General features: G+C 45.7%; 1 protein-coding gene and 1 long non-coding RNA gene across 8 annotated transcripts in view; one reads left to right on the forward strand and one right to left on the reverse strand.

Annotated features, from left to right (window-relative positions):
• The window catches only part of NR2C1 (nuclear receptor subfamily 2 group C member 1), a 93853-nt gene extending 89810 nt beyond the window's left edge, over positions 1-4043 (forward strand). For 5 of the 7 annotated variants that reach the window (XM_019489319.2, XM_019489324.2, XM_019489321.2 and 2 more), the window contains one exon: positions 893-4043. In XM_019489319.2, coding sequence (XP_019344864.2) covers positions 893-1184 — 292 coding nt within the window. In that variant the 3' untranslated portion in view covers positions 1185-4043. The remainder of the gene's footprint in view (positions 1-892) is intronic. The other 2 variants (XM_014607354.3, XM_014607377.3) reach the window with 1 other exon arrangement.
• A 2168-nt stretch (positions 4044-6211) lies between these two features.
• Positions 6212-13388, reverse strand: LOC132250121 (uncharacterized). Its single transcript, XR_009461694.1, has 2 exons — positions 12163-13388; positions 6212-8219 (listed from the first exon to the last, which is right to left on the reverse strand). It is a non-coding gene; the product is annotated as an uncharacterized LOC132250121 (long non-coding RNA).
• Positions 13389-13415: the final 27 nt, after the last annotated feature.

The following is a 13415-nucleotide window of genomic DNA, read 5'->3' on the forward strand; positions in this document are numbered from 1 at the left end:
AAATTTCCCCCTTCCCCTCTGCCTTGCTGAGAGGTGTCTGTGTATTAGCTAGCAGACCATATGTTGGTTACATCTGTGCTGAATCAACAGGCAGAATCAACAAGTAGCTGGTAATGTCCCTCTGTTTTCTTAACTGGGTGATAAAAACACTGTTATCAGTTCTCTGCTGAGCTAATTCCGGAGCTCCTCAGCGCCATGCTGTGGAAGAAAGGGAGGGCTGCTCTAGCACCCCCTGGCTTCTAGCCTGAGTCACTGCAGGCATGTGCCTGCATTTCTGAGATGTCTGTCCAGTTACAAAACTGATTTACCCTAGTCAGGTTAGACTAACCTGCAGAAATTGAATCAATTCAGGCTCAGGGTTTTTGAATGACTGTCCCTAGCCATTGTGCCTTTAAGCGAAGACCAAGGGCCTAACCGGTTCAGAGGGGCTAACTGGTTCAGAGGGGCATGAGCTTTTATAGGCAGCAACCTACGAAACAACCCTTGTCAGATGCTAGGAATGGAAGAATCAGTTCAATGCACATTGACAAACCTTAATTTTTCCCTTACATGCTGCATGTATGTTACTTACTTCCACAAATTTAGAAAAGTCTTGATGCATTTTCAGTGTTAAAAGTGTTTATTTGTTGAAGTTTAAAACTGAACTGTAATTACTGGACTATTTGTAGGCTGGGTTCCCCTCTAGTTTACTTTTGTGTGCTACAGACCCTAACGTGCAATCTATATATGGTGAAATGCCTAATACCTTTGGACTGTCACAGTGCAATATGATCAGAGTTGAAGTGATCACACTGATATGATCACAGTGAAATAAAACTGTATCTTTCATGTTTCCACAAGCTAATATTTGATCTCCCTGAAACTGACCTTTTTATTGAACTTTTACCAACAGCATAACCCAGCAAGTTTTGTTTCCTTTCTTGCTGATAACACAACAAGCTAACATCAAAATGAAGCCCCTCTGCCTGTACAACTTGTGTAACCTTCTTCTGCCAAACATGTTTTTCAGGCTGTCTAGACTTCTTCTCAGACTGCCTGCACTGAGATTGATGAGTGCTGCCATCACAGAAGAATTGTTCTTTGCAGGATTAATTGGAAATGTTCAAATTGACAGCATCATCCCATATATTCTTAGAATGGAGACAGCAGACTACAACTCTCAAATAATTGGTCATGCTGTATAAAAGTGGAAACCAAGGATTGTAAACCATGGCAGTCACAGTATATGCATACTCTGTCTCCAAGAGATGGCAAGAAGCCTTCCCATGCAACTTTAAAAGAAGGCTAAAATTTTTCCTTTTCAGCCCACTTGGGAAATGCAGTGGAGTGTCTTAAGGAAGTAGGACGGCTTCCTTTATGCATCTGGTTTTCAAGGACCTGTAAATTACTTAGCATCTAAAGAAAATCAAGAATTGCTCATCCTATTTTTGTAGATAGAGGAACCCAACATATTTGTTTATGAATTCCAAAACAAACAGAAAACTCCAGCCCCCTGAAGAAGAAACACAAAGCCTTGACTGAACTGAAATGTCACAACCTAGTCCGATGTTTTAAGTTAAATAAATGAACCTTCTTGGAATTGTGTTTTCAGTGTTTTGCTACTAGTCCATTCTCACTGACTGAATGAAACAGGCTGGTCAGAAATCTTGAAAAGGCCAAAGTATTTCTGTTGAAATGAATCCTTTTTAATAAAATTAACTTTTTTTAGCAACTTCGGGAAAAGCTGTTCTTGTTGAATGAAACCGTTGATATCATTAAAAGTACAGGGAAATCATAGAAAGCTCTCTGCTTTTTTAAACATTCTGTTTATACCTCGATACAGTTGGTTAAAGTGCACCTCTGTTGCCAGCAATGAGATCCATATTGATGACTAGCGGTTTTCTGGATATCAGGGGGCTAATGCATTCTAATGTTGTATAGTGGTACGTAGCAGCTGGTTGTCTTATACTGTGGAAAACTAATGTAAGAATAAACTCTGTCCATGAGGTAGTTTATGATGTCAATTTCCAGTTGTGTTTTTCTAACTGAACACATTCACTACTGTTTGAGCGTAGCGCACAGACTGGCAGGCCATCACACTGCTGTTCATCCTGAGCTGAAGCTTGGGTCCCAGAAATGCAGGTTTTGGTCTCTTCACTGTTTGCCTCTCCTAAGGTTTGCATAAATCCATAGGCAGATCCAGGATTTTGAAAAGGGAATCGTAACCAGTATAGCAGGGGTGACTGCATCTCCTACTTCCAGACCACCCCACAAGAGCAACAGCCAGGGACATTTTTTAAGTCCCCAAATCGTGTCTCTCCACCCTACCATGCCCCACTCTCAGCAGCATCCCCCTTCCCTTTCATGCTCAGCAGCACCTCACCTCCCCTTCCATTCCCTCCACCCCACACTTAGGCCTGTGGCTGTGCGAAGGGGGGTGCTACCTGCTGCTACAGCTATGCCAGCTGTTCCCGCCCTGCGTTAGCAGGGCTGCAGGAAAGCAGCTGCATGGCCTCAGACAGGGGAGTGGTGAGTGCATTCTTGCTCCATGCCCCAGCTGCCAGGCTGGCAGGGAACACCTGGGGGCCTCTGGAGATCCACCTGCCCCCAACTCGGCTGGGAACAACCTCAGTGGGAATAGGGAGAGGGGGGATGGGAAGGAAAGGGAGGTGACACTGAGCACGGGAAGAGGGTGCTGGAAGGGAGAAAGATCCTTTTCTGCTTCAGGGACTTAAAGAATCCCTGGCTGCTGCTCCTGCAGTGTGGTTTGAAATTGGAGAGGGGGCGGATTGTTAGATGGCACCATGGCGTCCCCTCTAGATCTACCTCTGAATAAATCATTTCCAGTTCTTAGAATACAGATTCATGCTTCTGAAAAGGAGCTTTCAGACAATTGATTTGTTTAGTAAGATGGATAGTCCTAAACTGTTGAAACAGATCCAGGAATATAGGGATTGTTTAATTCTTGCATCAATATTGTTCATTTGTCTGCAGTTATTTTAACTTCTAGAAATCTGCAAGTTAAGATTGGAGGTTAGGTTTTAAATCTACTGCTGCTCAGATAAACGGACCACCTTCCAACTCAAGCCCTCTGCTTTTCTAAAAACCTGTTGACCAAAAATGACCAGATAATCTCTCGTTACTGCCAGTCTGATTTGTTTTCAGTTCCATTCTAGGGAATAGTTTTTCTGAGCCACTCTGATGTTGGAAAAAGACTGGCCATTTTCATTCTTGAATTGTACTGTCCGATAGCATCACTGCACCAATTACCAAAAATTAAAACGTGGAAAGTTGCTTTTCCATGAACGCTTAGAGGCATTTTTCTTAAAGTCTAGCTGGATAAGACTTTTCCCCCACCCTTCTTCTCTCCCAGTACATTAATTTATTTTCAGTGTTGAGTCTTCACAAATCTGACTGGCTTGTAGCCAGTCTAGACTTACCAAACTCTAGTGTTTGATTAGCCAATAAAGATGGCTCTTTTGCCAGTTGAGGGGTAGGATTATTTTGAACAGCTTTATAATTTTTGATTTACAGAGCAAGAAAAATGATTTTTAGTAAAAAAAATAAATATTTGAATGGAAAAATTAATAGTTTTATACATTTCAGAATCCCATCAATTAAAGGTGGGAGCACTGTTCTAAATAATGAACTGAGTAGTTAAAAAAAACAAAACAAAACTTTTTTTCTTAAAAATGTATATTGGACATATCTACGTATAACTAGTCAGTGTATTTTTACTGAGGGTATTTACTCGTACAGCTTGTAGTTACATTTTCAGCTATTTCAGAAGAATTTTATTGCACTGTCAACTGCAACAACAAACCTGTCCTGTCACTACACTTGTTCTGTCTTTGGTCTTGAGTGTCAGTGGAAGTCATTAGCTTGGTCATTTTGTTCCATTTCTACAACTTAACTGGTAGTTCAGTTTTAATGTAAGCATTGGAATGTCACAGTAATTGTCTTGTTGTTGTATAAAAGCTACTGTAAATGTCCTGAAACTTGTCTAAGATTGTAAATTCTATTTTGGCTGTATTTTTTAAAATAAATTGTAACTTTTTATTATAGACTACATAACCCATCAGTTTGTTAGTTTTTAATGAAAACGGACATTGACCAGAGCAGTGCATTCAATTGTAGAGGGGCTGTCCAATGACATTCACACTCTTATTAGGTGGTGTAATATTGTCATTTACAATACTAGTATTTTAACTGTTGCTGGTATCTCACCATTACCCCTCAGTTTCATAACCTTTCTTTTCTAATTAACCTTTGGCTTCTGTGGTTCCTATCTTTTAGCTGCTGAGTTTGGGTACATAATAGATTTGCTGCTTTATAATAAAACTTTTTGACTTAGCAGAATAAGATGGCTAATGCATTGATGGCTACTATACTACTTGCAGTGAATTCTAATAATGGATTTTCAGGTCACGTGTTCTGTTGATGTATGTTTTAAGGATGTTTATTCAGTGCTTCTAGAGCTAAAAGAGTAAGGATTGGTCTTAGTTTGGTTAGGAAATACAAATGCAATTTTCAGCAGTTTTGATTCTGGTCTTGGTTTATGTTGATTTTAAGTGTGATTGAAGAAATTACTGATCTACTCTGGGCTCCGTGTTTAATGTTATAGAGTCCCTAGGATCCTTCTCCACCCAGAATTGCTGGTAGGCTTCGTACTGGTAGCCTAAACACTTTAAACATTATTTTTAGTTCTTTTCAATCAAAGGACGGGTTTCTGAATGTAAGCTAATTCAGTGTCTGCCTGAGACTGCAGAAAACCCGCAATAAAACCCCAAGTGAAATTCCATCTGTTTCAAGAAGCTCTTAAGCCTGAAATACATGTCCCAATATAAATACCTGTATAACCTATTTGCTGCCTGTTTTCATGGCAGATGCATCCAGTCAGTGTTGAGTGCAGTGAGAGATCTGGGTGACTGGTTGCAAGAGCAGGGAATAGAGAGTTGGACCACTGCCAGCCAAACCAAACCCTTGGCTGCCTGCTAGCTGCCAAAGCCAAGTTCTTCTCAATCCTGCCACAGAGCCCTGTTCTCCAGCTACCTCACCAGCTGCAGTGCTTCCTCTCTCTCTCTGCCCTGCTTCTCAATCCATGTTCCTTCCCACAGTCCTCCAACACATGCGACATTAAATGGAGGGCTGAAGAAGAGAGGTTTTGACAGGAGTGCTTCCCTGGTGAATCACAGAAAACAGTTGGGGCACAGCTCCCCTCCAGCTTTGGCACCTTTCTGCCACAGCAAAAACACTACTTCTTCCACCATTGTTTGCTACCACATGCATCCTCCATACTTGTTCCCTGTTCTTTCCTACTCGCCCCCTGTACTTCTAGCATATTTTTAACTCGCCATCCATCCTTTTTAACTCATCCCTTCCTCGTCCTGCCCCTTGTTTAATTTCTCTCATATATGTGTCACATGAAAACATTGATACCTTTCCCTTCTACTAAACACTCGCATGTAAGGCCCTCCTAACCTCATATGTATTTAGCTACAACTGGTACATTTGACAGCTGGCATTTTGCTCAACAAGCAGGCATGGGCAACCTTGACCCATGCTCTTTTCTCCACCGGCTGCAAAACTGAGCTACCAAGCATCAAAGGCTGCACATGTCTTGTAAGCTTACTATTACCTGTCCTTCCTTCTGTGGACATAAGGAACAATCGATTGCCACCCTTTTATGACAGGCTTTTCTAGTTGAAGACTCTGCTAGACTGAGAAAAGTGGGGAGAAGGAATAAACACAGAGCCAACTGCAAGTGCAATCAGAAAAAAAAATTGCAAGGATCAGCTCAGCTTGGCAGCCGGATGTGCACAAAGTGCCTACAAATCCTCATGGCAAAATCCAAACACCATGAATAAGTCTTGGTTTTGTTCTCTGCATTTTTCTTGTAGCTACCAGACTTGGCAATGCCATGTTGCTGGCGCTGTCCCCCAAAGGGAAACCATGTCGTGGCAAGATGGAAAATGAGATCTACTTGGTGGGACTCCCACGAGTCTTCCTACAATGGAAGTAGCAAGATGCCAAGATGTTTGTCGCAGCAGGATACCTCTCCTTTGCGTTTTGAAGGTCCCCTCTCAGCCAGGCACGGCAGCGTCGTGCCACTGGTTTTCACACTAAACGTGGTTCGGAAAGGGGGTGCTGGCACATCTCTGCTGCGGCCTTGTTGTCCCCAAAGGACAGTGAGTTCGTGCCCGGTGCGCTTGTGCCAATAAACACACAGGGGTGAAGGATCCAACTTAATCTTTATTTCTGCGCAGAAAGTGGTGCTTGGCAATCGTTCGCAAAGCAAGCACACACACCCCAGTGGGTGTCTGCCTTATATAGCTACGTAACAGGTTAAACTTGCTGATGTGATGAAATGTATAGCGAGCCCAGCAAGTAACCCCCCTTCCAGCTCCGGACTTTGTTGATACAGCTTTCCTTCTAGCGAGGCCAGCAATTAAGCAACTAAGCTACAAGCGATCTCCCCCAGCCTAAACAACCAACTCTATGCCCTTGGTTAGATAAAATACTTTTTCAAAACATACAAAGCTGTTCCCTGGTTAAAATTAAGTGAAAGTCCAGGGGTGCTTCATCAAATCCCCCCTTCGAGGCTATGGCCTTTATGGAAAAAGCCCATAGTCCTCGACTATTTTTTTTATTTCCAGAAATCTCTTCGCTTCCTCCCGATTATTTTGGATCGGGTTTGTAACTGATGATTTTATAAACATCACACGGTGAACGGGGGAAGAAATTGATTTCTTGAGTACCTCACAACACAGTGGCACACACTGTACCCCACAACAGATCATCAAGAAAATACACATACTTGCCACAATTAATAGGAAAATTTGCTTAAGCCATGAAAAATTAGGGAGCCAAGAAGTAAGCTATGAGAAGTCGAACCCTTCCCCTTGCTTAATGTGGGACAGACCCTTTTTTAACTTCTGCACTTTTGACTCTATTAACTCGGAGTTATCTGTCAAATTAAAACAACACGTTTCCTCGAACTCTTCACATCCGTGGTTATGCCTCAGCAACAGGTAATCTATGGCTGCTCTATTTTGCAGAGTAGCTCCTCTTAGTTCTTTTATTTCAATATTGAGGGCAGCTAGGGCCTGTGAAGTTGTATTTAGGCCCTTTGCCAGGGCACAGGCCACCTTACCAAGCTGCCTCTCAGCATTCACTACTAGGCCTGGCACCCTTACTAGGAAAACTGCTAAGGACACTACCTTGGCCTCACTCAGGAGGTTTATGTCACTATCACAGGATTTATCTAGCACCTTTGAACCTCTCCGGTGACGCTTACTAGAGGTCTTAGGCATACCTGGTAGCTAGACAGTCAACCGGCCTAGAGCACAAGGGCCTCCTGTGGCATTGGCTGGGATATATGAATAGGCAGTCTTCCCACAAGGAGGAACCACCCCCGGGGTAATATAACATGAATGTAGTTATAAGATACATTAGTCATGTCTGAGCAATTGAAAATTTTGGGGGTTTTTTTTGTTTGTTTGTTTTTGGTTTTTTTTGTTTTGGCTTTTGTAAGCTTGAGTACAGTTCACAAAATTGGCACAGCTGGTGTTACCAGGGGAGGTGACTGTCAACAAATCTATTTTAAAGGTACTAGCATTTCTTTCTGTGGTAATGGTTCCCCACATGGAGTTGTTAGTGTAATTGATTGGACCTCCTATTCCCCCAAATGTGAACCAAGTCTGATTCCGGAGTGCTTCCATTGGAGTGGGCACCCCTATAAGGCATGACGTGAAAATATCATTAACCGATATTTCACCTGCCAAACAAAAATGAGTGACATTTAATATGTCCTTTGTCAAATGAACCCACACATTTTGACTCTTATCGAACTTTTGATGCACCAACCCCTTAGACTCTAGAAACATTATACCTACGCAAAGAACTATTTTTCACATGGGTGACGTTTAAACAGCAATTTAAGTCCTTTTACTGGCTCTGCTGTCCAACGGTGTCTGTTTGTGTCGGCTTCCGGTGCGACACTCTCAGCAACTTCTCCTGCAGGTGGTACTTCTGGTGCGGCCTTCACCCGAGTGTAGCGTATTCACGGTTTTACCCCCTGAACCTTCACTGCAGCGTGAGTGGTGAGAATCACAGGATACGGTCCTTTTCACCTGGGCTGAAGCGGCTGGTCTTTTCACGTCCGGACCAGCACTTCGTCTTCGATCTGGAACTTGTGGACTGGTGTATCTAGAGGGAGTGGAAGTCGTTCCTGGACATACCTGTGGAGAGAAGACAATACAGCAGACAAAGAATACAAATAATCTTTTACCCAACCTTCCCCTTTTACATGTATTTGATTCCCATGCGTCACCACTGGATTCTTAGGATATGGCTTGCCATACATTAATTCAAATGGACTAACTCCAAATTTAGTTCTAGGGGCTATGCGCACTCTAAGCAAGGCAAGAGGCAGAGCTTTGGGCCATTTCAACTGAGTCTCCTGGCAAAGTTTAGTCAGCTGTCTTTTTAGAGTCTGATTCATTCATTCCACCTGTCCACTTGACTGCGGTCTCCATGCTGTGTGAAGGTCCCATTGTATCGCCAGAGCCCAGGAAACTGCCTGGGTCACTTCTGACACAAAGTGTGGCCCTCGATTCGAGGCTAATCCCTCTGGGATTCCGAATCGTGGAATCATTTCTTTTAGCATCACCCGGACCACTTCTTTTGCTTGGTTGGTTCGGCACGGGAAGGCCTTAGTCCATCCAGTCAGAGTGTCCACGAGCACTAACAGGTATTTGTAGTGTCCCTTCTTGGGAACTTCAGAGAAATCTATCTGTCAATATTCTCCTGCTAATAGTCCTTGCCTTCCTGCTCCTGGCGGAGGTTTGGGGGAAATCTTAGGATTGTTGGCACAACAGACAGGGCATCTACGCACTATTTGTTCTGCTGTTTTTTCCATCTTAGGCCTCACTACAATTCTTTGGAGACCTTGGGTCATGGCGTTAGCTCCCATATGGGTGCTCTGGTGGTACTCTTGGAGCACTTTGCTAAGAACCAGTTTTGGCATCAGGACGTGTCCCTCAGGCAAAACCCACCATCCATCTTGTTGTTCTTTGCTTCCCAATTTCTCTGCGAGTTGGTTCTCTTTTTCAGTATATTTGGGAGGTTCCTCAGGCAACACTACCTGAGGCATCAATGCCAACATTTGAGTCTCTTGAACTTGTCCTCTAGCTGCCTTCTTCGCCGCAGCATCTGCTCATCGATTTCCTTTAATAACGTCAGCATCTCCCTTTTGATGGGCCTTACAGTGCACCACAGCTACCTCTAGTGGTTCCATCACGGCTTCAAGTAATTTCAGGATCTCTGTTCCATGCTTTACTGGGCTTTTACTTGCCGTTAAGAGTCCTCTCTCTTTCCATATAGCTCCGTGGGCGTGTAAGACTCCAAAGGCGTACTTCGAATCCGTGTATATAGTGGCTATCTTTCCTTTTGCCAAATGGAGAGCTCGGGTCAGCGCAATAAGCTCAGCTCTCTGTGCAGAGGTATTTGGAGGCAAGGCGTTTGCTTCCACGGTATCCCATGATGTAACCACGGCGTATCCCGCCTTTCGGGTTCCATTGTCCATGAAGCTGCTTTCATCTGTGTAGAATTCAAGGTCTGCATTAGGTAGTTGGGGCATATTTAAGATCCGGCCGGCTAACATACACACTCTCAATAGTTTCAATGCAATCATGCTGTAATCCTTTGTCTTGTTCCAATGGCATCAACGTAACTGGGTTCAGGGTACTAGAGGTGTGCAACTGGATATCTCCTTGATCCAGGAGAGTCGCCTGGTACTTAGCCATTCATCCAGGGGAAAGCCAGGTTCCCCCCTTTGCATTCATCACCGTCAGCACTGAATGTGGGGTATACACAGTCATTGGTTGTCTTAAAATAAGTTTCTTAGATTCCTTTACCAGCATTACATAAAGTTGATGATTGACACTCCCGAAGTAAACCATATTTAAGGAATCTCTTTATTAATGGTTCCAGGCCTTTCCAAGCTTCTATTTTCAATCGATCCTGTGGCACCCTGGGCGGGGTAATTCCCGGCTTTAAATCAATGCTTACGGGGTGGCCAGTTTGGCTCTTTCTGGCTTCTCTCCCACCCATACCCATGGCACTACAGCGTCTTCTACTTCGGGGGGGATTCTCCCTTCCTTCCCCTCCTGCAATAGGAGACACACCTGAGCCTTCTAGGCTTCCTCAGTTGGTATCTTCATAGTAATTTTCCCCTCCGAAAAGATCAATTGGGCCTGCAATTTGCACAGCAAATCCCTCCCAAACAAAGGTATGGGGCACTCAGGCATTTACAGGAATTGATGAGACACTTTCTTTCCTCCCAATTTGCATTCTATGGGTGGCACCAAAGGACGATACATCCGCTGGCCGGTGGCTCCAATTATGGGGATCTTGGTTTTTGATAAGGGTCCTTTAAAATTGGTTACAACTGAATGCGTGGCTCCACTATCTACTAGAAAGTCAGTAAGTTCTCCCCCTACTTGCATTTTAACCAGGGGCTCGTTGGGGGAGACAAAGATTACTTCAGCGTTAGCCCCCGGTCCCCGTCACTCCTGGTCAGAACAATCCAATATCAACAATCTTTCTTCCTCCTCTCGTCTCTTCTTCTCCCTCTTGGGGCACTCATTTTTCCAATGCCCTTCCTGCTTGCAAATAGCACACTGATTAGGTCCCAGCCTGGGACCCTGGCCGTAGCCTCCCGGAGCATAGCCCACGCCTCCTCTATGCCCTCTACTTCCCCTATCTCGTCCCCGACTCCTCTGATCTACAATTGCCACTGCCAACAACGATGCTTATAACGCTGCTCCTTCAGTCTTCTGTAGTTTTTTCTAATATCTGGGGCTGACTGTCCTATAAACAGTGTGTTAAACATCTTGGCATTTTCTGGCAGCTCCGGATCTAAATCTGTCCACTGTCTGGCTGCCTTGCATAACCTCTTATAAAAACTGGATGGATCCTCCTCCGGACCCTGCTGCACTTCGTACAGTTTAGACAAATTTTTCTGCTTGGGGATAGCCTCCCGAAGAGCAGCCAGCACAAACTCCTGATACAGCTCTAACTCCCTCCGGCCCCCTCGGCTGTTGGGATCCCAGTCTTGATTTTCCTTAGGGCAAAGTTCATCTACCTCACCAGCTGGGTGACGCTGCTGTGCTATCGTGCGTGCTTTCTCGAAGACCAACCTTTTTTCTTCTGGAGTCAGAAGAGCGGCCAGTAAGGCCTGAATATCCAGTTTGGTTGGTGGGTGAGGAAAATAGAGAACAACCGTGCCATTGCCTCCAGATTCTGGTGATATTGGCCCACAGACTTTTCATTTTATCAAGTCTGCTCTGCTGAATGGCACATGGACAAAAACTGGTTCACCCTCAGGACCCACCGCTTGTTGTAAAGGGGCCTGAACTACTGGTTGGGCCCCTGATCCTACAGTCCCTTCTACCACCAGATTGCTACCACCCACGTCTGCCAGACCCGGGGATGGCAACCCAAGACTGTCAGGGGAGGTGGGGGACGACGGACTGGACGAGCCAGCCGGGAGTCCCTGACAAGCCGTTACAGGTGCAGTGGAAGTCCCCTGTGGTGACGCAGGGCTCACAGGATAAGATGGGGGAGCCGTGGGAGCAATTAGCAACTGCACATCTCCCTCCTCCGGACATACTGTGGTGACCCCCTGCAAAGCCATTACCCCACTTCCCCTAAATATCCCACACAGCTTCTGCGTAACCCCATCCCCATACAAAGTCATATATACATCTACATAAAGCATCTCATCCCACTTCCCTTGGCACCTACAAAACAAGTAACTGCAAGATTGTGTTATAATCCAAAGACCCATTCTCCGGCCAGGCTGCACCATCCGCAAGTTGGTACTGTGGCCAACATGTATTGCAATACCGAATCATCTGTTGTTTTGTCATAGGGTCACTTCCAAACTTTGGCCAATTTTTCAAAATGCATCCTAAGGGGCTGCAGGGTGGAATCTTAGACTGGTTACTTCCCATTATCCAACTACCAGACGGCAACCGCCGCTCAGCCTCAGAACCAAACTGATTAAAGGGAGTTCACGGGGCTGCCACCCGATCTCACTCGCCTAGGGCATCTACACGGTCGGAACTTTCAAAGCCGTCTCTTTCCCAACCTGCCCAAAATATGGAAAGAAGTACTCACCAGTCCGTTGAAACCTCCCTCGCCCCACCTGATTAAGTTGGTCCTTCGAGCGTTGCGCTGTTGTGCCCCTCCCCGACTCTGTCAGGCAACCAGGAGACAGTCAGACCTCCGATGAATAAGGTCGGTGGTGCCTGGCCCTTGCGCCGTCCAAAGTTGTTGCCGGAGCCGAAGAGGTGGACTGGGCAAGGCAGTCAGCTAGGGTCCCACCTGGGTCGCCAGAAATTGTTGTCCCCAAAGGACAGTGAGTTTGTGCCCGGTGTGCTTGTACCAATAAACACAAAGGGGTGAAGGATCCAACTTAATCTTTATTTCTGCTCAGAAAGTGGTGCTTGGCAATTGTTCGCAAAGCAAGCACACACACCCCAGTGGGTGTCTGCCTTGTATAGCTACGTAACAGGTTAAACTTGCTGATGTGATGAAATGTATAGCAAGCCCAGCAAGTAACCCCCCTTCCAGCTCCAGACTTTGTTGATACAGCTTTCCTTCTAGCGAGGCCAGCAATTAAGCAACTAAGCAACAAGCGATCTCCCCCAGCCTAAACAACCAACTCTATGCCTTTGGTTAGATAAAATACTTTTTCAAAACATACAAAGCTGTTCCCTGGTTAAAATTAAGTGAAAGTCCAGGGGTGCTTCATCAGCCTGAGGCTCAGGAGCGTTTTTCTCCCACCAATGTTTTTTCTTTTTTGTTGGGTGAAGCTGCGTTTGTACTTGTTGCTTTGCTCTGAGGTATCTAGCAAGGCGCTCCTCCACTGGGGACCACAGGATGAATTCAAGGGTGTCGCACCAGCGCTGCATGAGTCTAATGGGGGGAAGGGAGGCGGGGGTTCATCCCATGACGTAATGACATCCGAAGTGGTGCTGGTCAGTTAGGGGCGAGGGGGCATGGGCTTTACCTCAGGAAGGCAAGTGCGGGTGCCTCACTAGTACAGTTGAAACCCCTGCTGGACTGCTGCACAAATGGGATTCGGCATTTACTAGAGAGTGCAACAAATGCCCCCCAGTTCATCTCCCGGGTCCTCTACAGGCTCCTGGAGGTGCAGACCCTGGCATGCTGGAGCCTGGCAGCCCGCACTGAGTGGCACCGCCGGGGCGGAGCTTCCCAGGGGCCCCGCCCCCTCGGCTTCGCCGCCTCCTCCTCCCCACAACGGTGCGGCCGGGCGGGAAGATGGACAGCGGCTTGCCCCAATCAATGAGCAAACCTTCGGACTTCCTCCCAATCAACTGCCCGGCGGGGCGGGCCCCGCCCAGCCC

This window comes from Alligator mississippiensis, chromosome 4, assembly GCF_030867095.1.
Source record: "Alligator mississippiensis isolate rAllMis1 chromosome 4, rAllMis1, whole genome shotgun sequence".
In the NCBI taxonomy this organism is placed as follows: domain Eukaryota; kingdom Metazoa; phylum Chordata; order Crocodylia; family Alligatoridae; genus Alligator; species Alligator mississippiensis.